The sequence below is a fragment of the Lissotriton vulgaris genome, chromosome 10, assembly GCF_964263255.1.
Source record: "Lissotriton vulgaris chromosome 10, aLisVul1.2, whole genome shotgun sequence".
Lineage (NCBI taxonomy): Eukaryota > Metazoa > Chordata > Amphibia > Caudata > Salamandridae > Lissotriton > Lissotriton vulgaris.
Window position 1 is genome coordinate 787,017,915 of NC_141698.1, and position 27,711 is coordinate 787,045,625.

The window sequence follows — 27,711 nt, forward strand, 5'->3', positions numbered from 1 at the left end:
TTTGGTGGTCAGAAAGGTTTCACATCTATTAAAATTCATGTACCACAGACTAGAATCCTGTAATCGGTCATTTGTGGACTCTCTTATCTTCAAAATGACTTAGATATTTCTCTTTTCTTTTTTCCTGTTTCTTGTTATATCAATGGACATGTAATCTGCCAGAAAAGGCAGGGTAAGATGCCGCTCTTTAACACATTTTTCTTCAAGACAATGACCTCTGAGAGCAATACCCATATCACTTCATCCAATATTCACCATGATGGGTCTCAAGCGTAGAGGTAGTGGGCCAGGAAGGCTATTTGCAAGGCAGGTACATGTTCTTTCTCAGTATTATCCAAGACAAGTCAATGTTTATTCGGATTCTTATCTAACTGAATGAAAGTGAAATATTTTAAGCTCTGTAAAAGCTAGAACTTGGAAAGAAAATATCACTAAACTAATTATATATTCTTGTGTTTTTTCATGTAGTTGCAAATCTTTGAATGCTCGTGTGTTGCTACTGGCAACAGAGATATATGAAATCACACTTTTAATGCAACGCTAAGGGAATGCACTGCCTCTACCTCTAGGATTCAGAGTAGAGGCCTACTGATTTTGAAGCACACAATTATTTTGGGTGTGACATATGAAAGACCCAATAGGCACATCCAAAAGAGTATAAGTACAGAACAGATTATTTTTCTAAGATACATTTAAGAAAACTGTTGGTTAAAATGCGAGACAACTACTTATCCTATTAATCCGATGACAAGCCATTGTTTCTGTCCAGTCATTCATACCATATCATGAAATAAAGTATCATCAATTCAATGATCCCACAAAAAAATCCTTCTTTGTGGCATCAAAAAGTGATATGAGATTAAAGAAACTAGCAAAAGGTAATCATAATGTGGTGGAATCATAGTTCTGCTCCATTGGTGGACGTAAGTGGCAGAAATTTTCATTGTGGTAATCTATGATTAGCTAGAGTCAAGTGGTGATCTGCCATTCAGAAGTTTACAAGTCTATTCACCTGTTAAATGTCAAATTGCACAAAACACCTAGTTGACTATAACTAAAATAACCATTGTGATACTTGTGGTAGTTACTATATACTAAAACTATTTATACAACGCGCACAATTATAATTTGAGCCTAAAAAGCACTTCATAATATATATATCTGCCTTTTTGTAAGCTCAGTTAATAGGTGTTACTACTATTCAACTTAATGGTTATTATGATACAGCCAAATCAAGCGTCAAATGCTTAAATTGGCTTTAGCAAGATTAGGGCTGTGAATGTCCAGTCATTGAACGAATACTCAACCACTGAACTTTCCAAAAATATGTGTGAGGGAGCTACAAACGTTGCAATTCAGTAAAAAGGTCATCATATTTTGTATCTTAATCCATGAACATTTGATAAATGTCAAGACAATTTGTTCTCTCGTCCTGTTTCTTTTCAATGTAATGAACGAACGATTGCTGTTGTTCCATGGTACCGAGCTCTAGGTGAACGAATAACTGTACAATGCTTTGTTGTGACTGAATACAAAATACCCTTGTGGATCGCGCTCTGTCTGCGGACTGACAAAACCCACCAAAGAGCTCCAATTACTCCCCAATTTCAGATGGACTCTTAACAGCCATACCAACTGTAACACCACACATGTGATTTATATGATCACATGTCCATGCAACCTGAAATACATAGGCATGACCTGTAGAAAAGCAAAACAAAGACTGTGCGAACACAGAAGCAATGTGAAGTGCAAAAAGAGTACGACGAAGATGGCGACTCACTATCTAGAAAAAGGACATACCATCCAAGACTTACAGTGGGTCATTCTTGAAACCTTGCCAAACAAAGATCACAATGCCGAAAAAATCCTTTTCGAAAAGGAACAACGATGGGTACATAGGCTCAGAACTGATAGCAATGGCCTGAATGATAATATACCCTGGTTGGCGCTGGCAAATAAATAAAATCCTACACCGCTTCCCGAGGTTTCCATAGAAACAGTGAACAACCAATAGGTTTCTACAGACAGGGCCTAACGTTCAGTATAAAAGTGACCCGGAAACAGTACCTATCGTTTCCGGATCAACTAGGGCAAAAAAGCGCATTGACGAAGCAAGTCGAGGATCGGGTGCAACAGGTAGCAAGACCGGTGAAGGTGCCTCCATGAAACCGCGAGTATCACACCCCACCCATGCTAACCTCCCATTCTTTACCCTCTAGCCCCTTCCAAGAGCTCTACGATCCGACAGGAGCGTGTTAATTAAATGCGCGAGGTAACAATTGCTGAGCACTCACATTGTATCGCATAGCTGACCACCATTGACTCACCACCCCCACTACCGTAGTCAATAAATAGCGTTCTTGATTGACACAAACACCATGCAACCACTGTCGAATAAGCACGCTAAGAACCCGCTGCATGAGTATGGAGAGAAAAAGAGAGAGTTGACATTGCCATGTTTGTTAACCGGTTTTAAAGTATTGCCATTTTTTAGTTGTTTACATTATCGTGTGTGAAATAAGATATCAGCAGCAACGTTCTGCTCGGTATGAATGTCCCCCTTCCCTGAACCCTGTATGTATGCCGAATCCTTGTGCTTACTCTTTACAGGTACCGTAAGACCTCCACTCTGAAGAAACAGGTTAATACCTTTTTCCGTTCTCATTTGAGCACCTTTTTTTGTTTAAACCCTCACGTTTCCCAACCACTGGTCCTGATGAATGCCCGTAAGCCCTATACCAAGGCAGACCAAGGCAGAAACATGTCGACCTTTTTGTAGATTCCCCTTTCTCCCCCCAATTTTTTAACAATTGTAACCACTCTGAGTGCATCCTGTACCCGTAACTCAGTCCATGTTGAAGCACTCTTAAAGAGTCCATTAGACCTACAACCAAGTCCGAATAAAGTTTGTAACACTTAGGTTGAGATCTTTTTAACTAAATCCCCTTTTTTATCACTGGCTCACTACTGTGTCAACCTTGGGTAATAACCTCCTGGTGGAGGCTGCATAAAACGAAATCAGACCCAATGATTATGCACTGACGTGATTTATAAGCGGAGAACCAACATATACCGCTTCAGATACCATCATACCCATCACGTACATGAGGGCCTTTTTTCAACTGGGACATCCTCATTTCCTGTATACCCAATGATTGAGCAGGACAAGTGATCCATTCCCCTTTGATGATCTCATGAATACAAAATAAACCATAGTCCGTAAAATTCTAAAAAATAAGAGAAAACATATTTTAGGTGTTTAACAGTTCCAATGGTGGCTAGAGGTACTTTGGCACTTGCCTACATTCCAATTGTTGTTGTCGCCAATATTTTAAAGAGTCCTGTGGGTTGCAATATATATTGGGGATTTGAATCGCCTGCTTCCAATTTCGTGGGCTTGCTAAGATTTTTTGCCTGGCTTACCGCCTTCCTTCTCCTGGTGACCCCCCCCCGGTAGTCATTCATCACAGGTCCTTCAATGGTTCGGCTTTGCCTTCCCATCCTGCGACTTAATGTAGCTTATGAATAGTATTCCATGATTGTGTGTTTAGTTAAAAATTATGTTTTTTATTTATTTACCATACTGTAATCAGTTACTATTCGGAATCTATTCTGCATCCACCTTCAAATTCTCCCTGTTCAGCATTAGCCTATTACTGATGGTCACTGCTGAGCGCGGCACTCAGCATTAGTGCTGGAAGTACGACAGCAGTGTCAGTGACAGCCCTTTAGTATCAATCCACAGCAAATTCCACTCCCCAAGCCGTGCATGCTACCAGGGGCAATTAAACTATGATTTAGGCTTCCAGAGCATGTGGCTGCACCAATCAACGGGCTAGTCAGTCACCAATAAGGGAGCCAGTTCGTTTACCTGATGGAAAACCCACGATATGTTCAACTGTTTCTATGTTCATCTCAGTCACAGACAACTGCTTCTTTGTGACTTGTTCCTGCCAATCAAGAGTGTATTCAATTCCCCTCAACTGCAAGATGGAGGTGAACCTTGGACCAATTATAGAGGGGAGGAAACTACGCAATAATGATGATTGGAAATAGCATTCCTAGGCAATTAATAATAACCCCACCTGTTTCAGGGGCCAATGACTATGTATTAGACCGGGCAATCAACTAATACCATGGTATCCCCAAACTCGAAACATGAAACTGCAGGAAGGAGGTGAACATGTGTGGCCTGTGTTTTGATTTCACTGCTAGCACAGTCAAACTACGGATCCTGCAGTAAAGTTCGCCTGCAGTTAATTAAAATGTGTGCCTCCTATCGTGCCATTTCATATAATACAGATAAAAGCCTGCATGGGGCGAAATATAGAAGAATTACAAGTGATTCTGTGTTATTCACAAAAAACGAAAGATGCCCAATGGCATGAATTCAGATTTTGTGCACCTAATTTAATAAGATATATCATGCTGTTCATTTTTTACTCCTGACCCTTCATATAATAAACCCCACTGTAACCTTAAGTGAATGCATTATGCAGTGGCCACTACTGTTAGATGTCAATATGATGTTGCTGTGTGTAACTTGAATCACAATCTCCAGAGCTGGTGAGAAAATCTTTGAAAAAGACATCTGTAAAGAAAGATGGAAGACTGGGGTTAAACACAAAGTACAGAGAGTGCTACTTAGGAGAATTTCTCTTTAAAAAAAACAGGAACTTTCCCAGGTAATGAGTGCATCTAAAATCTGGCAGCGCATAGGCAGACTGCATCAAATATCACCCTCACATTACAAACGAGTAGTTTTTCCCTAACCTTACAGCCCATCCTGAGGCATCAGCGTGCTTTAAAATATTTTGATTTCCCCTTCAATTTGTCCACCCTACACTTATGCGGTAAACAGGCTCAGCCACAATTTCCCTCTATTGTTGCTGACTCAAGAGGGTGTCTGGTGGGACCTTCTACTTTATTAATAAGTGGTAATTGAGACACTCAAACTATGCAGCCCGCATTACTCCAGCGCATGACACCACAACTACATATAACCAAGACCAGACACCAGTTTCACAAGTGGTGGCCTACAAGTGAGCCAAAGGTAAGTAAGGCGCAATGAAAACTACGAATAAGTACTATCCCTCTAGACCTATATTTCTTTACATAAGGCGTTAATAAGCTCATACCTGGGGCACAAAGAACATTCTTTTGCACACAAAACTGATATTTCTTTTTTTCACATTTTATTTATTTTTCATTATTTTTTGATCATTCATCTTTTATATTATTACGTACAAAGCCATATAATATTAAAAATTGACCACCTTTACAAAAATATAACAATCTTTTTTAGAAACAAAACTTGTGCAAAACATAGTACAGATAATATGTATCAATTGAAACCAACATATGGATATTGACAACTAATTGGAATATCAAAACTCACAATCCCCCATACTCATTCACACCTCTTCTCACTCCACATCCACATCACTTACACTCTATACATACATTATATCCACCCCAGCGCCTTGAGACCCTCTGGGTAAGTAGTGCGCCATATAAATACGATGATTGATTGATTGATTGATTGACCCCAGAACCAGACTACATACACAGATGAAACCAAAGAAATATCAGTTTTGTGTGCAAAAGAGTGTTCTTTTTGCCCCAGGTATGAGCTTATAAAAGCCCTATGTAAAGAAATATAGGTCTAGAGGGATTGTACTTATTCGTAGTTTTTGTTGTTTTCCCCCTTTTCCCTGACCTTCAAGTTATTTGCTTTTTAGGGGTTTGCCTTACCTTTCCTAAGTAAGGCGCAATGTGCATATGTTCTGCTATGAAGGCAAATTTTAAAAAAATCTCCAGAAATGCACATACATTTGCGTGTAGATACCTGTTATATAGACATTCATATCTCACTTGCTGCCCGACATTCAACAGATATATGTAACATGGCATCAAGCACACCTGACCACATTAATTTAGAGCAAATAATCCTCCTGCCATAGTTCAGGCCTTACAATAAACTGACAGAAGAAATGCCACAGAGGCCTGCTTTCAATATCCTACACATCTTCTACTTTACTTGCAGTGTTTGATTTTGATTTTTTTTGTTGTTGTTTGTACATTTTTTCTTCTCTGAATAAATGCTTTCCTTATTCTCGATTTGTGAATGATATTGGTGTTTGAATATTGATCGGTAGCTGAATTAAAAATACTCTGTGTAAGCCTGGGCGGACTTTGCATAGTTCTGCGAGACAAAAAATCTCCACCAAGATATGCGTTCCGCAAGCGGTGGAGTACATTAGGGTCATGCTGCCCGAAGTGATTTTCAGCGCAAGGTAAAATCCTCGCAAATGGCACCATACTCAGCGCAAGAGGGCACTGCTTTCTTTCTGCTGGAGGGTAATTTAAGGTTTCTGAACGCAAGCGGTTGCGAAGCACATGCGACCACTAGCATTGAGAAATCTGACCGCCCTCGTTGAGAAATCTTACCAGGAGGTTGATTTTCCTCGCTCACTAACTAGACGTTGAAGAGCGTGAGGGAGGAAAAATCTCACCAGGAGGTGTATTTTCCTCGCTCGCCAAATTGATGTTGACGGGTGCGAGTGAGGAAAAAACCTTCACTTTGCAGAGTTTTTAGGAACTCTGAATGCAGAAAACTCTGCATACTGCGAGGGAGCGGAGTTTCCCTCCCAGGCTTAAGTCTGTGCAGGTGTGCACAAAGGGTGTGGTTTTTTAACTTCACAGTTGATGCATTTTGTTTCACATTTTCTGTCTCGTGGTTTTAGTGATAGCTTTCCTCATTGAGAATGCTCTTGGAAATCAGTTTGTCTCCCATTAATTTCCCTGAAAGGTGGTGTATAATCACAATCTGCTGGCTTCTCTGGTCCATGTAGCTTAATGTAAAGATTTGTATCTATATGTCATTCTGGGCAATTCTTTTCAAGCTTTTCTTGGCGATTTAAACTTTGCTTAATTAGGCTCTAAATGCCTGATTTCGGTCTGATGGTAATCAAAACGTTTGCAGTTTGGCGCATGTTTTCATTTGGCAGCGTTAATTTAGGAATACACCTGGCATACATATGCTTTGCATTGCTGTTGATATTCAGTTGTACGCTGATGACTGCTATGTGCTGTGGAACTGACCTCATTATGAATTTGGAATAGTAAAATAGCTGGTGGTTAATAAGAACTAGGTGGAGAAGTAGCTTCATCGCTGGGACTGGGTGAGGCCCAGCAGATAGCTGGTTCCACCCCAGGCCTGAGATTCAGCACAGCTGTTCCACCCTCCCTTTGGGGACAGCAGGCAAGGCGCTTGTAAAATACACAGACCGAAGTGACATGACCTCTATCGACTGAAACCAGCTGCATGTCAGTTGTTTCAGCTGGCTCTGTTACTTTACTATCTGCAGATAAATGGGTTTGCTAGGATGGATTATGGAACGAAAATAAAACAATTTACAGTATGCTGCTGAAACCCATTAAACGGTAATAGCCACAGCCTTGTACATGAATAATAAATGGGTTATATACTCTAAATTTTCTGCTTTCTTTCGGATTTGAAAGGGGTAGCTATGCAGTTTGCACTCAAGATAAACCACTTATGCCCTATTTAGCAATGCCTTTGTAGTCAGAATACAATTTCGAAATAATCGAATGAAATCACATCCCATTTTCTATGAAGAAATGATTTTAAAGGGCTTCACATGTTGGGATTGTAGCTGACCGTGCATGGCGTCTATAATTTTGATCTGGAAGGAGTCACATGTCTAGCATGCACAGGACGATAATGCAAACATGCATACAAATGGAAGTACTGCAAATCCATCAGTTATTTGCTTGCCAACCCGAGTATAGCTCAAGTTTCCTTCAACACAGTACTCATATCACTGTTCGCCAATTATTCTGGAATAATGCCAAGATCAATATACATAATTATTAGAAAAGGCTCATGCAAATGCTAGGTCGAGGTTCAAGGAACATAATTCCTAGCTTATACATTTATTATTAGCTATGCTCATGAGTTATGATGCAAAGTGACTCCTCATTGTAGCATAATTGTACAATTTAAGTAAACATAATATGGGGAGATTTTTTCACCACTAAAGTTCTGAATTACAAAGTTAGTATTTCTGGAGGTGTGCTCAGTAAAAACAAAAAAGTCATACGCCAGAAACATTACACCCTGAATAGTTACTGTTTAAATAATATAAATGATGGATCATTTATTTGTTGTAAATTATGAGTCATTAAATGCTATAGTTGTGTCAAATATTAAACACCGTCCAGATTACACTGTCTTTAAGCTCTACATTTAAAGTTTGAAGTTTATGAAAGAAACAGTCAAAACAGCTACTATGTATCAATTAACATTTTTAAAGTGAAAAAGCCAATTATAAAGCATGCAAGTTACAATATGTAAAGGGCACACATTTGTAAAAGCTACAGAGTGCAAGATGCATGATTGTTTGTTTTGTTTGTACACATCATACTGTGCAAAAGTGGCAATGTTTTAAATTTTATCACAGTTAAAGAATACATATTATTAGCACATTGCTGAGAATGTTGTTTCTCTCAGTGTTTTCATTAAAAATAATGGCTCTTCAATGTTGAAAAGGTAATCCAATGTTCTTGTACGCATGATGGTTATTTTCCTTTGAAAGTATTCCAATTGGAAAACAATGACATCACTGAATCGGGTTTTGGGCTTCGGCTAGTCATATTGTAGCATTGGACTTCCAACAACCCAATTAATAATTTGATGGCTGCTTTTAGCTGCTGCATTTGTGACAACGTTTCTAAGATAAGGAAACGAAACAAATTGTACAGAATATTTACTTTTATTAAAGTTTAACTCTTCATTATGTAAAAGCTATACAAGATATTGGAATCGATTCACACAAGCATTTATTAGTACTCCAGGTATTATTACAGGAGTACTCTTTGACATATTCTTACATGTCTTTGAGAATCTGCTCCAAAACTTTCAATTCCATTTGTACAACTACACAAAGAGGACACCGTTCTTTTTATTTGTGCTAATTGTATATGAGGATCAGTAACGGTTGGTGGTGGGAGTGCTGCCGTGTGGTGATGTGGGGCGGGAGAGGGGCAGGGTGGGGGCTAGTAAACTACGGAATAAGGCCCAACACAGGTAAGAAAACATATAAATAAATAAAACTAATTTTGTTGCGCTCGCTGCATCGTATTTGCCGATGCAGCACGCGCAACAAAATTTGTTTTATTTATTAATATGTTTACTTACCTCTAATCGGCCTTAATCCATAGTTTACTACCCCCCCCCCACTCTCCGCCCCACGTCAGCGCCCAGCAGCACTCCCACTACGGGCCGCTTTTGTTTGCTATACACTTAAATGTTTTCGTGAATCAGTCCCAATGTGAGTAAAATACTTGGTATAAGCTATGTTAATAATTTACTAATTTATACATTTAATTATCTATCACATTATCACCTATAGGCATCTTGGCACTAAAAGTAACACATTACGAATGAATAGCTCAAAATTAATATCCTCTAAACATCACACAGTGGCAGGTAAACATTTGCTCTACATAAGTTTCAAAAGGTATACAGTGGAAAATGTATATAAAGTTGAAGGGGGTGCACTCCAAGTTATGCACTGCATTTTTCATGTGATAAAAGGTAAGATACATAAAAGCTACACACTAAACATTTCCAGTTTTAAAAGTGAGAGACACGGTTATGAAAGTAAAAAGATTCAAATGCTATTGTACTAAAGGCTAGAGAAAACTCACATCAAAGGACTAAATACATTGGTAAAGCACCTCAGGTTCTAGTATGATTTTAGACTGCCACGTCACTGAAGCTAAAGCAAATCATACACATGTAGATATTTAGAAAAAACAGGAAAGCCTTTATAGGAACAAGTGTTTCTGCTCTAGAATTTAAAATGAATGTTAAGTAGGTCCTTTCTTATGTGGATTAATACATTCAGGTTCCTATTAACATGTAAAAATTCTAATTTGAACAATCCTATGAACAATAACTTTCTCTGAGACATTCATTATGTGTAAAATATTGGTCAGTTTCAAATGCGGTATATTGGCTCATAACCTTATGTTGGCCTACAAGGTTCAATTATGTTGATTTGACTCCCACCCTAGACCATCACCAATCAATGAGTTAGGATAATGCCATTGGATTCACCACATGCAAATTTTGGAGTCCCTGTGCCAGAGAATCTGTGCCACATTTTTGCTATTTGAATCCTTGAAGATGGTCCACAGTTAATGTACTCTTCAACACACTTTGAAAGGAGCAACCACAGAGGGACTAAGGGAGGCCTCATGGATCAACATATGGGGGAGGCCAGTCTGGATCTGCACCACCCTGTGGGAGGCATCAATGTTCCCTACAAAAGAAGATCAGGCACTTCAGCAGGGTCACCGATAGGTTTTCGCCACAGGCACTCTGCAATTTGGCCCATAATGGGTGACATGAATGGCATCCATAAGGTTGGGGCAGTCTGTGACTGCACTCACTCTCCTGGAGGTCTTCTGAGCGCTCTCAGTAGTCAAGGAGGATTATGTTAACCAGGTGCGTGCCCCATTCTAGACAAACGCACAGAGGTAGATCATGTATGTGGGAAAATCAGACTCTAATACTGAATTAAAAATAAGGTCTCAGTGGTTCCATTCCTGTTTCTATAGATATAGAGCACTAAAATTCGAAACTTTCCAGAACCTTATGATTGCCACTGTCTCACAAGTGCATGGAAAGGGTTATTTTAGGATTGACAGAGCAACCACACCTGAAGTGAAGCTGGTTTGGCCTTGTGACCAACCTCTGTCAGATTCCACTGACCTCTGTGCCTCTCCTGTCCTAGCCAAACAACTATGTATTTCATGTACTTCCTCACTTCCATATTGGTTGAGCAGGGAGAATAGACCCCCTGGTTTAGTGGAGGCTTTGGGCTTTGGATTAAGAATATTAGTACTTCAAACACATTGGAGGGACTACAATGATAGCATGGTGATAATCGGGGTAAATGTGTCATCCATAGACACAATGAGGAGAGGGGTTTTCTATCTATAATATGCCTGAATAGGAGTTGTGCTTTTTCCACTGCATTGGCTTTTGTGAAGGACAACTTTCACCAACTACTGAAGTTCATTGGACTGTGATACCCATCCATACAACAACATTTTACTGAGAGATGAAAAATATTCAGAGAGAAAAGAGTGCAGGACTGTCATACATCTATCTCAGGTCCAGTATGGGCAGATGTACAATTGATTTAAAAAAAAGCAATGCAAGGTTAAAACATAAGATCTAAATTGGTACAGGTAGTCTGCACATTATAACCTTTAACTTCACATAAAATGCAAGTTCTTAAAGAAATAAAGCATGAATAAGTGAAAATGGGTATTTTATTACAAAATCACAATGTAATGTTATGTGGCATTGAAAGTGGTATAATGTTTGTAGCTGTTTAGTAATGCTGTTGTTAAAATAATTTTACAATGAAAGTTTTAAAAATGTGGGATGATGAGTGGAGGAACAGAAGTGGTAACTAAGCATGTGTCATAGAAAGACCACTAAAAATTGCTGTCCTCTTTGTCATAATACTATAGAACCCTGAGGATTTGTGAAAATGAACTCAGGCAATGTCACTGTGAAGATATTTTCTGAAGGCCTAATATATCTCAATATTCTGTTTTTGTTCTAGCGATTGAAGGCAGCATTGTCTCATCATCCAACAGGCATGTCAAATGGCAACATGAACTCAATGGGCCACATGATGGAGATGATGAACTCTCGGCAAGAACAAACACCGCACCACCATATCCACTCACATCCACATCAGCATCAGACACTGCCGACTCATCATGCGTACCAGCATCAGCAGCACCAGCATCCCCCACACCATCCACACCCACCGCCACACCATCAGCAGAGCCATCCGCACCACCACTCCCACTCGCATCTCCACACGCACCCAGGCCATCACCAAACCTCGCCACATCCGCCACTGCATCCCGGAGGACAATCACAGGTATGTGTTTTTGGTCTTCAGCATCTCCCTTGAAAACCTCTTCAATGGTGTTGTTGTGCAATATTGTTTGCAGTCTTACCTAAAGCTGAACTAGTGGCGTGTAATTCAGATTTTGTGGCGATGTGGACCAGGAATCCGCTGGGGCTGCCTGTCTCTGGATCTCATAGGGAAGAGACTTTTCATAGTACTAAAAAGACAGATAAAATAATACTTTCGGGACTACAGTGCTTCTCTGCTAGCTGAATGGGAGTTACAACAGGTGACCCTAGTTTTACAGAGAAAATCTTATTTATTTCACTTTCACACTAACTAACACGATAGTAGATCTTTGGTCACTGACTAATTTAGAACTTACACAATCCACTTCTAAATTATACAGTGAGCAAACTACCTACGTACATCTTACAAAAAAAAATCAAACAGCAAACAAAACTGATTAATAGCACACCTAAGTCCTCACAAGAAGGTACATAGAAAGACAAAAGTGCTACAAGGCCTTAATAGTGGTAGTCAGCGTCACCTGAAATTATTATAGGAATAGCAAGGCGAGAAAATCTCATGGTCTTTTAAACCAGTACGTTTTGGAAAAAGTTCTTAGCTTTGGCAGCCCTACGTAGGGTTAAGGCAGGAACGAAACCACCTTCGTTCGATGCACAGCAAATCACCTGAGGAACTGTGAAACCTCAAGGTTTCGAAATGTGTGGAAAGTGTGGGAGTGAGCAGTGGGAGGACTGGAATGCAGCAGGGAAAGAAAACGCTTCAGGAGTCCAGACACATCAATTACATTTCTTTGATGTCTCGAAAAAAGAGCTTCACCGTGTGTGTAAATATGCCGGGTGTTGTCTGATCTTCTGATGTTCTACAACATTGCATCCATCTTTGCAGTAAATATGTGCCCAACAGCGAGAATGATAGCAATCAATCAGTACCTAGAGTCTACACATTAATTAATACATGCAACATACATTTGTGAAGTTTAATTCAAACTTCACAATAAATCCATTGTTCTTGGTTAAGGGTTTCAGCATCTGGGATAGAGTAAACATATCAGTGTCCTTATGTTTTTTTGTAATCATGATTGGCCATTTTTGTTGTTAACTGGGATGGGGGAATGGTAGGTGATGTGGATTGGGATATGAACTTGTTTACTTCAGACATGCACAGGAGAGGCAATATGTACCCATGGGTCACGCATGACCGCTCCTGCTCAGGTATTGTTAGCATCACGTGTTGCACACGTGACTGAGTTGATTGTAGAGAAGGCTGTATGCTGCACTGGCATTAGAGTTGAAATACTAACAACAGGCCGTTTTCAATTTATCTTTCTTGTTTAACAACACATGTTTGTGGGTGAAATTATGCACAATGCTTTACTGTGGATTTCGATTCCCACTGCCCTCTTATTTTGGTTACTTAATTTAGGTTTTCTATAGCACAGAGCGCATTGTGCAGAAAAGTAATTTGCAAAGGTTAAAGTGTTGAAAGACGAGGGTTGAGTCTGACATTCAACGGACTGGAGTATGAACTGTATTGGGATATGCGTTTTAAAATCCAGGCGGCCAGAGTGATACATGGCATGCGTAAAAGATAGCTGGAACATCTTCGGGCAATATTAGGATAGAAGGAAGAAGCGTAGCAAAACCCATCTTTCAGCGGGAGACTTTTCTTCCAAAACCTAAAGTACACAAATTCCTGCTTCACCAAACGTTGACGATGCAGTTTACAACTTTTCCTACACTTAAATAAATATAAGTGAATAAAGGAATAGATCGGGTTTGGATGTTTAAAGTACAAAAGAATTCAGATGTTATTATTATAATTTACAGTTGTACAGGTGAAACTGGAAGTATTTTTAAACAACAGAAGAGTGACAACTCAATAAAGGACAACTTCATAGTAAAGTGTCTAAAGAGAGAAGAAAAAGAAAGTGAAAAACTCCAAAGGGGAGGGACACCGCAAAAGAAATTTTTTAAGAACCCTCACTCACCAACCTAGTGGTGACATGCTTCATCACTGGGTTCCCACTGGAAAGACCTAATGTCTTTCCAGTGTGCTTCAACGCCTGTGTTACAGCGGAGCTGGTTTAGTGTGTGTTGAAGGTGTTTTAGTGAAGCCAAATTAAGCTAAGTGAGTGCAAAAATAGAAAAAAATATAATTAAAAAGTGCAAGCCCGTGACTTTCAAATATTTTATTACTTGTCCGGTCTGCACTGGTTAAAAACAAGGGTGAATGGACCATAGGTATGGCCTTAATTATGGTAGACCCCTAGTCCATATAGGTAAATTTGGTCGACATGTTTCTGCTTTTATCGAGCCCGAGTCGCTCAGCTTTCTTCAGGACCTTAATAGTGTGATCCTCCGGTGGTGTACACGCCCTAAGGTGCACCCTGCCGTGAGGAGAAAGTGTAAAAAAATTTCGGAGAAATAATCTGTTCTTCCAAAAAAGTATTTTTATACTCGTGGCATTCAAGCCTCATATAACTCACGTAGCAATTTTGCTGGAGTCATGTACAGGAGGTTTGTCGATATCGGACCTCATGGGCACATAACGCGGTGTGAGGTAATCTTCACGCTGCAATTTTCCTGCAGGCGGCTCCCCTCTATGGACCTAATCAGGCACCACCGCGGCCCGGACTGAACCGGGCCGCGGTGGTGCCTGATTAGGTCCATAGAGGGGAGCCGCCTGCAGGAAAATTGCAGCGTGAAGATTACCTCACACCGCGTTATGTGCCCATGAGGTCCGATATCGACAAACCTCCTGTACATGACTCCAGCAAAATTGCTACGTGAGTTATATGAGGCTTGAATGCCACGAGTATAAAAATACTTTTTTGGAAGAACAGATTATTTCTCCGAAATTTTTTTACACTTTCTCCTCACGGCAGGGTGCACCTTAGGGCGTGTACACCACCGGAGGATCACACTATTAAGGTCCTGAAGAAAGCTGAGCGACTCGGGCTCGATAAAAGCAGAAACATGTCGACCAAATTTACCTATATGGACTAGGGGTCTACCATAATTAAGGCCATACCTATGGTCCATTCACCCTTGTTTTTAACCAGTGCAGACCGGACAAGTAATAAAATATTTGAAAGTCACGGGCTTGCACTTTTTAATTATATTTTTTTCTATTTTTGCACTCACTTAGCTTAATTTGGCTTCACTAAAACACCTTCAACACACACTAAACCAGCTCCGCTGTAACACAGGCGTTGAAGCACACTGGAAAGACATTAGGTCTTTCCAGTGGGAACCCAGTGATGAAGCATGTCACCACTAGGTTGGTGAGTGAGGGTTCTTAAAAAATTTCTTTTGCGGTGTCCCTCCCCTTTGGAGTTTTTCACTTTCTTTTTCTTCTCTCTTTAGACACTTTACTATGAAGTTGTCCTTTATTGAGTTGTCACTCTTCTGTTGTTTAAAAATAGTAAGATAAGGGGAGTGAGAGTGTACATCTAAACCCTTTCTCTCTTGTTGTTCTTGGTTGAAACTGGAAGTATCACATAGTTAGATTCAAATATCATGTTATTTTTTTTTTAACCCTTTCGCTGCTGATGACGAGCTGAGCTCGTCATATCTGCACCAGAATCGCAATTTGCAGCACAGCGCAAAAATCCCCGCAGCAGCCATGTGGTTAATTAAACATTTGTATTTTATGCATTCGTTAGAAAGTGTTTTGCGTCGATTTAGCTGATATCTGGTGATCTTTGTACATGTTTGTATATTGTGGGTACCACAATCTGCAAGGACAGAGGAGTTAAACCATCTGTTTCCCTGGAAAGAAGGTGCCTTCCATATATCTCTGCTAGGCAGGCGGGGATCTCAGTTGCTTTAGTAGAGTCACTGTTGCAATGACTCCTTAAAGGCACTGAAGCTTTACAGAGCGGGCACTGTGTTTAATACACAAAAACACAAAAAATAAAAAAATAAACCCCAAAGCAGGATTTTGCTATTGAAAAACAAAAAAGAAATGGCCCTAACACTCTGGGAGCTTCCTCCCAGCATGTGGGGAACAGTCAGTTGGTTATCTGTTTTGGACCACCAGGCTTTCCATGGCATTCCAGAGCAGGAACAAAAATGTACAATGGAACCAGCACTCTTAAAGGGCAGACATTCACTCATACATATAGACATGGCACAGTAGCAGACAGTTGGTCGGTCAAAGGTTTCTGCTACTGAACCTCCTGATGCTCCCCTTGACTCATAATAGACCAGAGCAATCATGACTTTGGTGAACAGGACATAGGCCACCTTTTGGCAAATGGCCTGCTTTCACCAAACTCTAAATGAGCCCCTTAGCCTACCATCAGGGTACCAGTCTGGTTTGTTCTTTCTTGGTGCTATTGCCTGTTAACATTTATTGAGCATATTGCACATATTATTAAGATCTATTCCTTTAAGGAAAAGGTGTGCACCTGTTTAGCATATTATATGCATTATAAATCTCCAGGCGCTGTGCAAATTCATGCCTGAAAATACATTATTATAACCAGGAGAAAGGATTATGTTTGTTCCTTTTTGCTTTTCTTTGCTCATAGTGTCAGTCTGAAGGACCTTTGAAGGGAGTTCCATAACTGTAGTCTATTCCTAGGTTGAAAAAGCCCTTCCACCAACAGTTGTAAGACATAAAGACTGCAAAAGTATGAGGCCTTATTTAGGGACCTCGATGAGTGAGTTCTCTGTAGCACTATGATTAACATGCTCAGCGACTGCTTTCAGATGAAGAGTTGTCAGCCATGTTTTTCTAAAGCTGGGTGCATTGATCAGTAGTTCGGACATTGTAACACCATGATGAAACTCCTCTTTGCTTCCCAGCTTTGACTTCTGTAGCATAGGATTTTAGTAATAAGTAACAGTGAATGCTGAGGCCGATGTGTGGGGCCCAACCTGCTGGCCAATCAAAGTAGTGAATTAATAGCTCTTCTGGAATAAAGAACTAAAACATAAACAACCATTCAATAATGTAGCCTCAAACGAAATAACTTCTTTCTTCCTAGTTTTTTGCCTAGAATATACCCAGAGATTTATTACAGAATACCGAATTTTATTAATGCCCTCTTCTCTTTCTCTCATAATCATAGCAGCTTAGGTGAAATGGTGGAACACACAGATACAAACATTCCACTGACTTTAATGCACACATTGGCTTTAGAAGGTGGAAGTGTCAGGCAATTTTAAACATACACGATGAACGCTCTTCTACCAAACCTTAGCAATGTTTTCATGGAAAGTGATCCAATTGAACACATTTCTATATCAAAATGTTGGAAAGTTGCAAAACAACTTTATAACATCAACAAGTTTCTGTAGAGCAGATTCTTTGCTGATACAACTCTGTAAATTCATTCTAGACCACAAAGCACGAGAAAAAGTGCGAAAAAAGATTCATTTACCTGCTCCTACTTCAGAATATTATCTTAGAGGCTGAAGTATTACTTATTAAAGTATAGTTAATGCAGATCTGGCATTGTGAGTGGGTCTATTGCCACCACCCTCTCTCTTTTGTCAGATTGTCTGCATCCAGGAAGTGTTTGGAAATTATATTTGAATGTGTTATATTTGCCATATTCACTTTTAAAAGTACTCCAATGGCTGCCATTTATGTGTGTTGCCATGTTTCTGGCCAGCTCTCCCCAGCGACGCAGCAGATGCAGCCCACCCAGACAATACAGTCCCCTCAGCCTACAGGAGGCCGCCGAAGGCGGGTCGTGGACGAGGATCCAGACGAGAGGAGGCGGAAATTTCTGGAAAGGAACCGAGCAGCTGCCACACGGTGCAGACAGAAGAGGAAGGTCTGGGTGATGTCACTGGAAAAGAAAGCAGAGGAACTCACCCAGACAAACATGCAGCTTCAGGTGTGTACTATATATCTCGAGGACACAGAGCCACTATTTACTGTGAAGGCATTTTCTGCACAAGTCGGACATACAGAAACTTTGTTTACAAAAAAAACATAAAATTATGAATGAAAACACAGACACAATCTTGACCTACTAATGAGGAGATTCTCTTCAGCATCAGCCAGAGAAAACTCAAAAGGCCTACAGATCGTGTTTTCACATGTCAAAGTTTTTTTGGGAGAAATTGGTATGGGTTTTGAGGACAAGGGTGATGGGATTTAATGTTACTTTTTCCATCCCTTGGTATGTGAACAGTGTAGAGTTTTGTCTCATTTTACATTGAGGTCAGGTTTTGGCAGCCTTCGATGATGGACGTGCTCAGTAATTATCTTTGATATTATTGGTTATTGCATCCTGTATGCTACAGTTAATTACATTTATGAATTCATATCCAAAGTGTTATAGACATGAATCGAAACGTTGCCCCTCTAGACACTGTAACAGAAAGAAGACTAGAAATCTTACAGAACTCGGCAGCCAGAATCATCCTCGACCTCCCAGACAGAGGTCACATCCCACCCATCCTGAGGGAGCTCTATGTACTCCTGATACACAAATCCACTATTTCCAAACTCCTCACACACACACTCAAGGTACTACATAAGTTAGGCCCACCTTCCTGAACAGTTGCAACTCATTTCACCACACATATGACGCATAAACAGAACCAAATCAGGAGGATAGGCATTCTCTTACATTGCTCGTAAAGTGTGTAATTACATCCCACTCCACATCAGAGCTTTCTCCACTCTTTTTCAATTTTTCAAGAAGCTGAAAACCTGCCCTTTCAATTAAACAACCTACCCTTGGCAGGGGTAGGCAGACACACCTGCTCTGTGCAAGTATACCCTCACGGGTGATAGTGTGACGTACAAACACACATAGCACAACCGTAATAAATAATTGAACACATGTCTAGTGAATGTTTTTTTGGGCAACTCTAATCTTGTGTGAGATTTCTTCTTTGTTACCTTACATGTAGGCGAAAGATATGTTCACTATCTTTTAAGTACTCATTTTTTAATACTATTCATCTTTGACCATTTCACTCAGTGAACATGTCATGGGTATGAGCCACACCTAAGAACACAATGTTAGGTGGCATAGTAGTCAGGGTTTTCGTTCCTATCATCACCCGGATGAAGAGTGGCTCAGACAAGAGTCCATTAAGAGGTGAACAGGTATCTTAAACTACCTGTTTGTAATTGGCCTTTCCATAATGAAATTGGGATCTTTCTTGATATCCTATGAATGCCTCCTGTTGATAGGAATCATGACAGGCAACATCAGAATCAAGAAAACCCTCATATAAGTAAGAAGCCAGGCAACCATGACACAATGTTCATGTCTAGCCATAGAATTTCCTCAAATAACATTAGTAGAGCATGGCATGACATTGATAGAGTAGCTATCTGATTCTGCTGCTTGTCAATTGGGTGCTGAATTAATATAGCCTATCTATACCGGCCATTAAAGGCCTGCTCCAGCATTAAAGGCCAGAGCCGAAGGAGAGGGCTTTTAATAAGGGAGTGGTCCTTTAAAGGCTGGTAAAGCCCAGCTACGGCGGGCTATTAGGCTATTAGAACATTCTGCCCCATCAGTCCAGATTGTTCTAATTAGTAATACAAAGGCTTTGTGAGGCCTATTGTTATAATCTCCCCACTTGGTACACTCCGCCACCCCCGCTTAAGGCTGCCCTTTGGTTCACCCTTAGCACCTTCAGGTGAAGGCAGCTGTAGAATGTTGGGGCCTCTGTGAGACAACTTGGGCACTCGCAAGCTGAGGGTACAGTTTATGCTTACTACAAATAAAGACGTTTCTTCTTACCTCAAGCGTGGATTATTACTACACCTATGTTCAAAGCTGTTGCTGTGAAAAACAAAGATTGAAATGTTGGTGCTCCGGACTTCAGCCATTGGAAGCTCAGAGCTACTCTATTGTCTTCAATGGAGCGCTCAACATTCCAGTGTTTTACTATGGCTTAATTCCTTCCCTTTACTAAAAGATATAGAGAAGCTGTCACATTGCGCTTCTTTTATACATACTTACAGGCTGTGGCAAGGCCAATCATGTTTATTAAAAGAACAAGCCATTAAAGATATTGTTCATGATTTAAAGTCAGACCATGGCAAGATACTACTACCTTTATCACTTACCAACCAACAGACTAGTAGAATGCAAGTATACGGAGTTCGACACTGCAGTTGTGGTCTCCAAATTACAATGGCAAATATGGCCCTTTTACTGGAAGGAGAGGGCACGCCAAAGGCAAAAATGCATTTTTTTTGCATGTGGCAGTATTCATACTCCTTGCACCACTGCTGGATTTCACATTCATGATATGACATGTACTCTATCTCAGGCACATAACATTTTGTCAAAGCTTTACTTACACATTATTTGCTTACAGCCCATCAAGTAAATGATGGATTGATGTTGGGTACAATGATACTATCAGATTTTCACATTGGCTTGATAAGCTCATCTATAAGAGTGATGGTTGTTTGTAGAGCATGTTGACTGAAAGTCTCTTTTCTTTTTACAGAATGAAGTTTCCATGTTGAAAAATGAGGTTTCACAGCTGAAACAGTTGCTATTAACGCATAAAGACTGTCCCATCACAAACATGCAAAAAGAGTCACAGGGATATCTAAGTAAGTATCATAAATGCACAAATGCTACCAGAGACGAAAAGCACAATGGCAGGGCATCTTCATGTGCATTGCGTTATGTAGTTCTGAAAAGAGGTTTGGGATAAGTTGAAGGCTACATTCCTTGTTATTTGTTGTCTAGGGTGTAGCGTTGTAGGGGGGACAGTCTGTCCACATAGAGTGGTAGTGGTGCTAATGTGTATACTATCTCCTACCATCACGGTTCTACTTCAGATACAGCATTGCTCAAATCATCACATAAAAAGATCCTCGAAAGCTGCCAGGGGCTGTTTATTGGCTTACATAGTCTTCAATTGTAGAATGTTTCACACAAGAGCAAACTACCATGGGGACCACTAGACAGAATATATAAAAATAGTCATATTCTGCTGAGTGGTGTAATATTTTCTGCGGACATTTAAGGAAATTTGCTTCATGATAAAATTAATCTCTTTTGTCATAAGCAACCAGTAGAAAATGTTATAAATATATTTTTTAATGGAGCATGATCCCACATATTTTTGAAAGACATGAGAGTTTACATGTTTGTATTAGGTTTTAACAATTTGGCAAACTGCACTGGCCTCACTTGCATTCGGGTGCGTTTTTTTCAACAGAGTAGTTCAAGCTGTATAAAATGATATTTTGCTTGGATCAAATGCTTGAAATTCTTTAATCAGCTTCTCTGCTCCCTGGGAAGCGTCCATATTGGCATAAGGGTATCACAAAAAGAGATTCCTTTTTGATGTGCTTGAAACAGGTTGTATCACTGAATATCGACCCCCAGAATATCGTGGTACAAGAATATCGAGGAGAGAATATCGAGGGACAAAATCTTGAAAGATAAATGCATATAGGGAAGTATAGATTTGGTATTCCTAACTTTACAACTATGCACCTTGAAGATATATGTACTCTGTAGGTACATATATGTAGAGTTAGGTATAGGAAATCTAGACTTACCTTTCAATATATTTTGTGATTTGTTTTGCTCGTTGTTTCACACTGATATTCTGGGGGCCATATTGAGGGTGCACACTCTTCAAAACATATAAGATTTACAATACCAGTTCATGAGAGGCCCATGACCCTTCCCTGCACTTTAAGACCAATTGCAGTACCTGGGGATTGTACTCAAAGCATCTCTGAAGAAATATCTCTGCCTCAAGTGTGACACACCTACAACTGCTGACTTGTTTTTCATCACCTTTTTGCCAGTGGTGTTGTTGAGCAGCACACGGATTATGCAAATGACTCTCAGGCTGCACAGAGGAGTAAAGGAGGAAAAAGGGCCCTTAAAATCAGATTTTAATTTGCAGCTTGTGGATGCTATGTACTACTTGATCGCTCCTCAAACTCACAGTTGTAGTTTTTTATCAACCAAATCAATCAGCATTCACCAACAAGTCCTAGCTGTGGGCACTGATGAACAAGCACTAACTGTGACAACTGATCAACAGGTGCTGGCTGTAACATTATAGCATATCCCACATTGTACTCTGACATCACTCTAAATAATCATGATAAGTTATTCCATTGCCAGTAGTCCGCTAACTATGACATTTGTGACAGTGATGCCATTTGGCCATGATGGAGTCGCTCCCTTGATGATTTAATATTTGAGAAGCTTGCTAACAGGACAGAGAGAACTATTGCAGAGAAGCTGCTTAAAGAGTTTTAAAAATAATAAGTTAAAAGTGGCATTTTCCATTTTATACAGGGTGAGTACAACTACTCAAATGCTGCCACGTTTCGGGTAAGTTGAGTTTTCTTTTAAAGGTTTAGCTACTTTATGGGCAAGGAGGCCCCAATTTTCTGTGTATTTGGTTCTCTGATGGGTTTATAAGTATTGTTACCACACACTAATTGTCTCCTTTGAAAAAAGCAGATTGGTGATTGTTAGCTGCACAATACATATTAGCTTCGCCACACCATGAACACACGGGGTCTAATACACAAAGCCAAGTGTGCTTTCAAGTGTGACTGACTTTACACAAATGGCTGGATTTACAACTGCATGCTGTTTACAAGCCTTAGGGCCACAAATGATGTTTGTAATGCACTGCATTTCACCCAATGTCTGTGTAACATTACACACGAGCAGAGTTGGAAGTGGTTATTCCAAGGTCTATCTTCCTGGAATGTTTGGGATCACCATTGTGGATACTCTAAAAGTCGAGTCCCTCACACACACTGGAATTCTTCAGAGATTTACTCCTGAAGGGGAGGAGGAAGCCCATTTCCAGGATGGAAAGAGGGTGGAATACACACAATATTTTTGGGAGTGTAGGACAAGGGGTTTCTGCACAGTTGAAAATGGTTTCCCCACATGCATACAAATTGGGGGAATGGTTCCACCAAAGCGAGAAAAAAAAATTGTCCAGGATTACGCCTGGAAAGCTATAAGTCTCACAAGTTTCCCAGCTTAACTTTAAGTTTAGTGATTTCCAGAAGGTCCTAAATCTGCAGTTGTGCAGGTCATTGACCAGAATTGCACTTGTAGATTTATGTCTCTCTCTCTCTCTCTCTAAATCTGACCCATACGTTATATGCCTCTATCTATAACATTGATTATCCTCTGAAACCACACCAACTACTTTCATGTAATTATTTGCTTGGGTAAGGTAATCATTTGAAAACTGTAGTCATATTTGATCTACATAAAGCGATAGGGTAAATAAAAACTGTGTAAATTGTCAAAGTTTTTCTTTCACAAAGGCCAATCGAAATTAATCTGTGTCCGTAATCCTAATGAGGACTAGTCTTTCCGTTTTTTCCTGATTCCAGAGTTGGTGTGAAAGTGACAATTTCTAGCAGTCTTGTCCATAAAACCTCCAGCTTCATAATCCCGCCAACTGGTCTTAAATCTATGCACCCGTGCAATGGCATTCTAAGCCATGAATGTGCATATATTTTTTTCCAATTCCTTTGTGGAAGAAAATATGCATTCGAAAGAGGGTTCTTTTTTTGACACCCCTTTGTTTTGTGAAGTATTTCCACAACTAGCATCCCATTATGTAGCGTCTCCCTGCACTAGCACATTTCTGTGGTAAATTGTGGACCAAGCTTTGTATACCCCTAATTATGACTCCACTGATGTAATGCTATGATTCTCTTGTTGATGGAATGTTGTTTCAGAGAGCAGCTGGATATGATTGGTATTAACGTCTGTATGCATGATACAAAATAAGAGATATGATGCAATTATTTGTTACTAATTGTTTCTGATAACCCAATTCAGCCTCGGTCACCATGAACTGCCTGTGTGGTGCTAACTTGCACCACAGTCTATTAAGAACAATACATATAGAGTCTGCTGTTTTGCATCATATGTTCTGTGGTGGTAGTCAATTGGCTAATAGTTCTCAAATACTGTGATCACTGGTTTCACTTTCGCAGTTAACCCGTTTAGCGCGTCGAACATTCCGCCCCAGTGCGGACGTTCGATTGCGCTAACGGGATTCGGACGTCCAACGGTCGTGCGCAGCACTAGCGAGGTAGTGTACGCAACGACCGTTGGACGTTCGAAGCACTAAAGGAGTTAATCAAAAGGATTTAAGCCCCCCCTACTTTAACAGTTGCCCATCACCTATGAAATAGTTTGTTTAATTCAATAGTTTTTCTATGAAATCACATACAACCACCTCACTTCAACCTATTTGTGGCACCCAAGTAGAGTGTTTCCACTGATGTATCTCATGGCCTATGCCTCTTACGTATTTTAGTATAGTTTTTTTCAAGTGTTCAAATATCAATGACAGTACTGCGGCATTCTTACACCTGGCCAGGCCCGGCTCAAGGGCGGTGTGACCGGTGCCACCGCACCGGGTGCTGACTTCCGGGGGCGCCATGTTTGCAAGTTTATTATTATTTTAAAGCATCTGCTGCCGCGGTCCTTTCCTCCAGCAATTTCCATTCAATTAAATAAATGTCAGTCTAACTCCTGTGATTAAAGGTCCTCCTGAAGAGAGATCGGAGTTTTGTTTAATTGGGGTTTTGACTCACTATAGTAGGACAGATGGTTAATACTAACCCTGGGCATAGGACTACGCTACGCTCGCGTAGTTTGCGCAACTACGCGCTATGAGAATTGCACGTAGCACAGTGCAAAAACGCGTAGCAGGCATTTTTTGCTTGCTCGCGGCCCTCAACGTCAAGATGGTGTCCGCGAGCGAGCAAAATAACATCCCTGTGAGACTTGCTCCTCCTTCGCGATCAGCAACATCAAGTTGCCGATTGCAAGCATGGAAAATAAACCTCCCAGCAAGATTCTCAATGCGGGGAGGTCAGGATTCTCATTGCGAGTGGTCGCATATGCGAGTGGTCGCATATGCTCGCGACCGCTCGCGATGACAAACTACCAGTCCGCGTTGAGAAAGCTGCCACACGAGTACAAATCTACTCGAGCGGCAGAAAACGACTGCTTGCACTGTGCATGATGCGGTTTGCAATGACTGCACAGTGCGGACAAGCATCCGGCACTGTGCAATCAGTGCGAACAGCATTTTGCTCAGTGCACTACGCAGTTCGCGTAGCTTGCGTAGTGCAAAGTGCACTTCGCGTACCTACGCGTAGCGCTACTATACGAACTACGCCCAGGGTTAGTTATTATGCCTGTTGCAAAAAACAAGTACTGTGCAGATTACAAAGTGCATTGAATGTAAATAGGTCAGTGGGTTACTGCTTTTAAAAGAGACATCAATTTCTTACTTACAATGTATAAGTTACATTTCTAATACACAGCTGTTAACTTTTGTCAAAGAACTGCATGCAGGCTGCACAGTATAGATTTGAGCAGAGATTAATATTGCAAAAAGGAATCATTTGGGTAGAAATCTAAAGAGAACCCCCAAATATGGTGTTTCTTTTTAGATTCTGAGTTTATGCTTCTCTGGACCAATCACTATTAAACTATACTACCTGCCAGTTTTGCTGACATGGGACTCTTACACCTTGCAGTCCTCTGTTGTATGTAACATTTCCTATATACTGATTTACAAATGTATGGTTGATTGTCTCTGTAATGTGTGTGTGATGCAAAGCGTGCTGACATCCTACACTGGTATGAGTGGCGCGATATGTGCATCTGAGAGAGAGTACTATATGTGCACCAGAGAGAGAGAGAGTGGTTATGGAGACTTCGGCATTGTTAAAGGCTGGTGGTGAGGGAATCTGTGGTGGAGGCAGCCAATGGGAGGTGGGCGCCACCAAACATTGTCGCACAGGGTGCCACCAGTTCTAAAGCTGGCCCTGCACCTGGCAACCAGAATCATCAAGCCATCAGGCCATCCGAAGAAATTTAGAGGCAAGGTGCAATGTCATTTCACTAATAGGCCATAGAAATAACTAAAATATGATAGTGTTGTTCTTTAAGCTCCATAAAAAATAGAAAAAAGACCAACAAAAACATGAACAACTTCATTTGTTACAATCAAATATACACACACGCAAACACATCCATAAACATAAGCATCTTCATTTATTCTGCTTGGCATATGTTTGAAATCTTCCAGTGCTAAATTCAACTTTGATTCTCAAGATATTGATAAAAAAGAATGCTGTTGGATTGGGTACTTATCCCATTAAATCGAAATTCAATTTGTATTGTGTGACATATATCGGTTCATTATTAGTTTAACTATACAAATGCGCCTTTTTGCCTCGCACATTACATATTATTAAGGGGTCATGCCATTTACCATGTCCATAAGGAAGACATTAGAGAGGAGCTGGATGCTGCCATAGTGGGCATAGAATTTAGTTGAGGGCTTTTGGAGGCCAAAAGGTTTGGTCTAATAGTCGACTTTTGAGAGCCAACTGAGCAGTGGCATAGCAAAGGGGGGTGGGGAGGAGGGCGGTCCACCCTGGGCGGCATGAGTTTTCAGGCGGATGCTCCCTCCCCCTCCCCCTCTCTTCAATGCAGCCGCGGGGCAGAAAAGGCAGAGACCTCCATGGGCAGCAAAGTGGCTAGCTACGTCACTGCAGCTGAGGTTGGCTAAGGACTAGCTAAGCATTTTGTAGGCTACCCGATGTCTAGCCTATGGTTGCCCGACATCCAGCTTGATATGATCCAAGTTGGCTGGGGGTCTATAACAACTGGAAGTTGGATCCGCCTGAGATGATGTAATTAGCACCTATGGGTCCCTCGGCATCAGAAGATGATCATTGATGATAAGTTGATGCCCTTTTAATGCCTGGCTGAATGTGACTCGGTGTAAATTAAGTGACACTTCCAAGCTATCTGATGGTTTTGAGGGCCAGTAGGCAAGTCTAAGCTTCCAGATGCAAATAGAAGGGTCCAATAGATAAAAGAAAAGACTATGGGGCAATCAAAACCCCAGCATCAGGCCCCTACCTCAAGCCCATGAACAGGACTTGCCACCCTTTCTATACACTTTTGTGGGTAAAAGAACCCAATATAGGCCTCTTCTGCCACTGACTCTTCAGCACACACTTCAAGGGATTGAAGGTTTGAAGGCTCCTTGGCAGAATGATGATCCCACAGGCCTCTATGAGCCCCACGCAGTACGTCTCACATAGCTTTCATTTGCCCAAACTAGACATGTTGTATCTATCAAATTTTAGTTGGGCTGCATGGTATGTCTTATGTTGCCTGTTTGATATCTGTGTGTGTGACTTAACATATTTTAAACCCATACGCTTGATTTTGCTTTCAATGCGTTTGCGATGATTTATAGTGCCCTAACTGAGAGGCATATTTCAAATCTCCTACCTTGGCAATGGGCCCAAATTTGAACATTTTTTTCGGCAATTAGGTGTTTCTTTGCTGATGGCTTTGTTATCAGGTGCCTCTTCGGAAATGCTTTTCTAGGCAGATACGTAATATTGCTTAATATATAGCGCAGAATTGTGGTCGGGAAAATATTCCATTCTGTATGCGGAATTGGTGGAATTTTGGTGACTCTGCGTTACTTTTTTTTTTTGCGCACTCGACAAACTCATAAGTTGGTGAGCACGAGCGAGGATTGGTGTCCCCTAGCATGATTTTTGATTGCTAGGAGAACATCTGGTGAAATATTTCCAACGCGGGCAGTCACGGCGAGTTGTGACTGTTCGTGGTCAGAAGGCTGCTCCATGAGTAGAACATTTCCTCGAGTGCCAGCAAAATCAACTTGAATAGCTGTGCCTTCAGGCACACAGAGTG

General features: G+C 40.7%; 1 protein-coding gene across 3 annotated transcripts in view; it reads left to right on the plus strand.

Moving 5' to 3' along the window:
- CREB5 (cAMP responsive element binding protein 5) overlaps positions 1–27,711 on the plus strand; it is a 1,158,307-nt gene that overhangs the window by 1,120,407 nt on the left and 10,189 nt on the right. For all 3 annotated transcript variants that reach the window (XM_086941709.1, XM_086941711.1, XM_086941710.1), the window contains 3 exons: positions 11,673–11,999; positions 17,623–17,850; positions 20,441–20,549. In XM_086941709.1, coding sequence (XP_086797835.1) covers positions 11,673–11,999; positions 17,623–17,850; positions 20,441–20,549 — 664 coding nt within the window. The remainder of the gene's footprint in view (positions 1–11,672; positions 12,000–17,622; positions 17,851–20,440; positions 20,550–27,711) is intronic.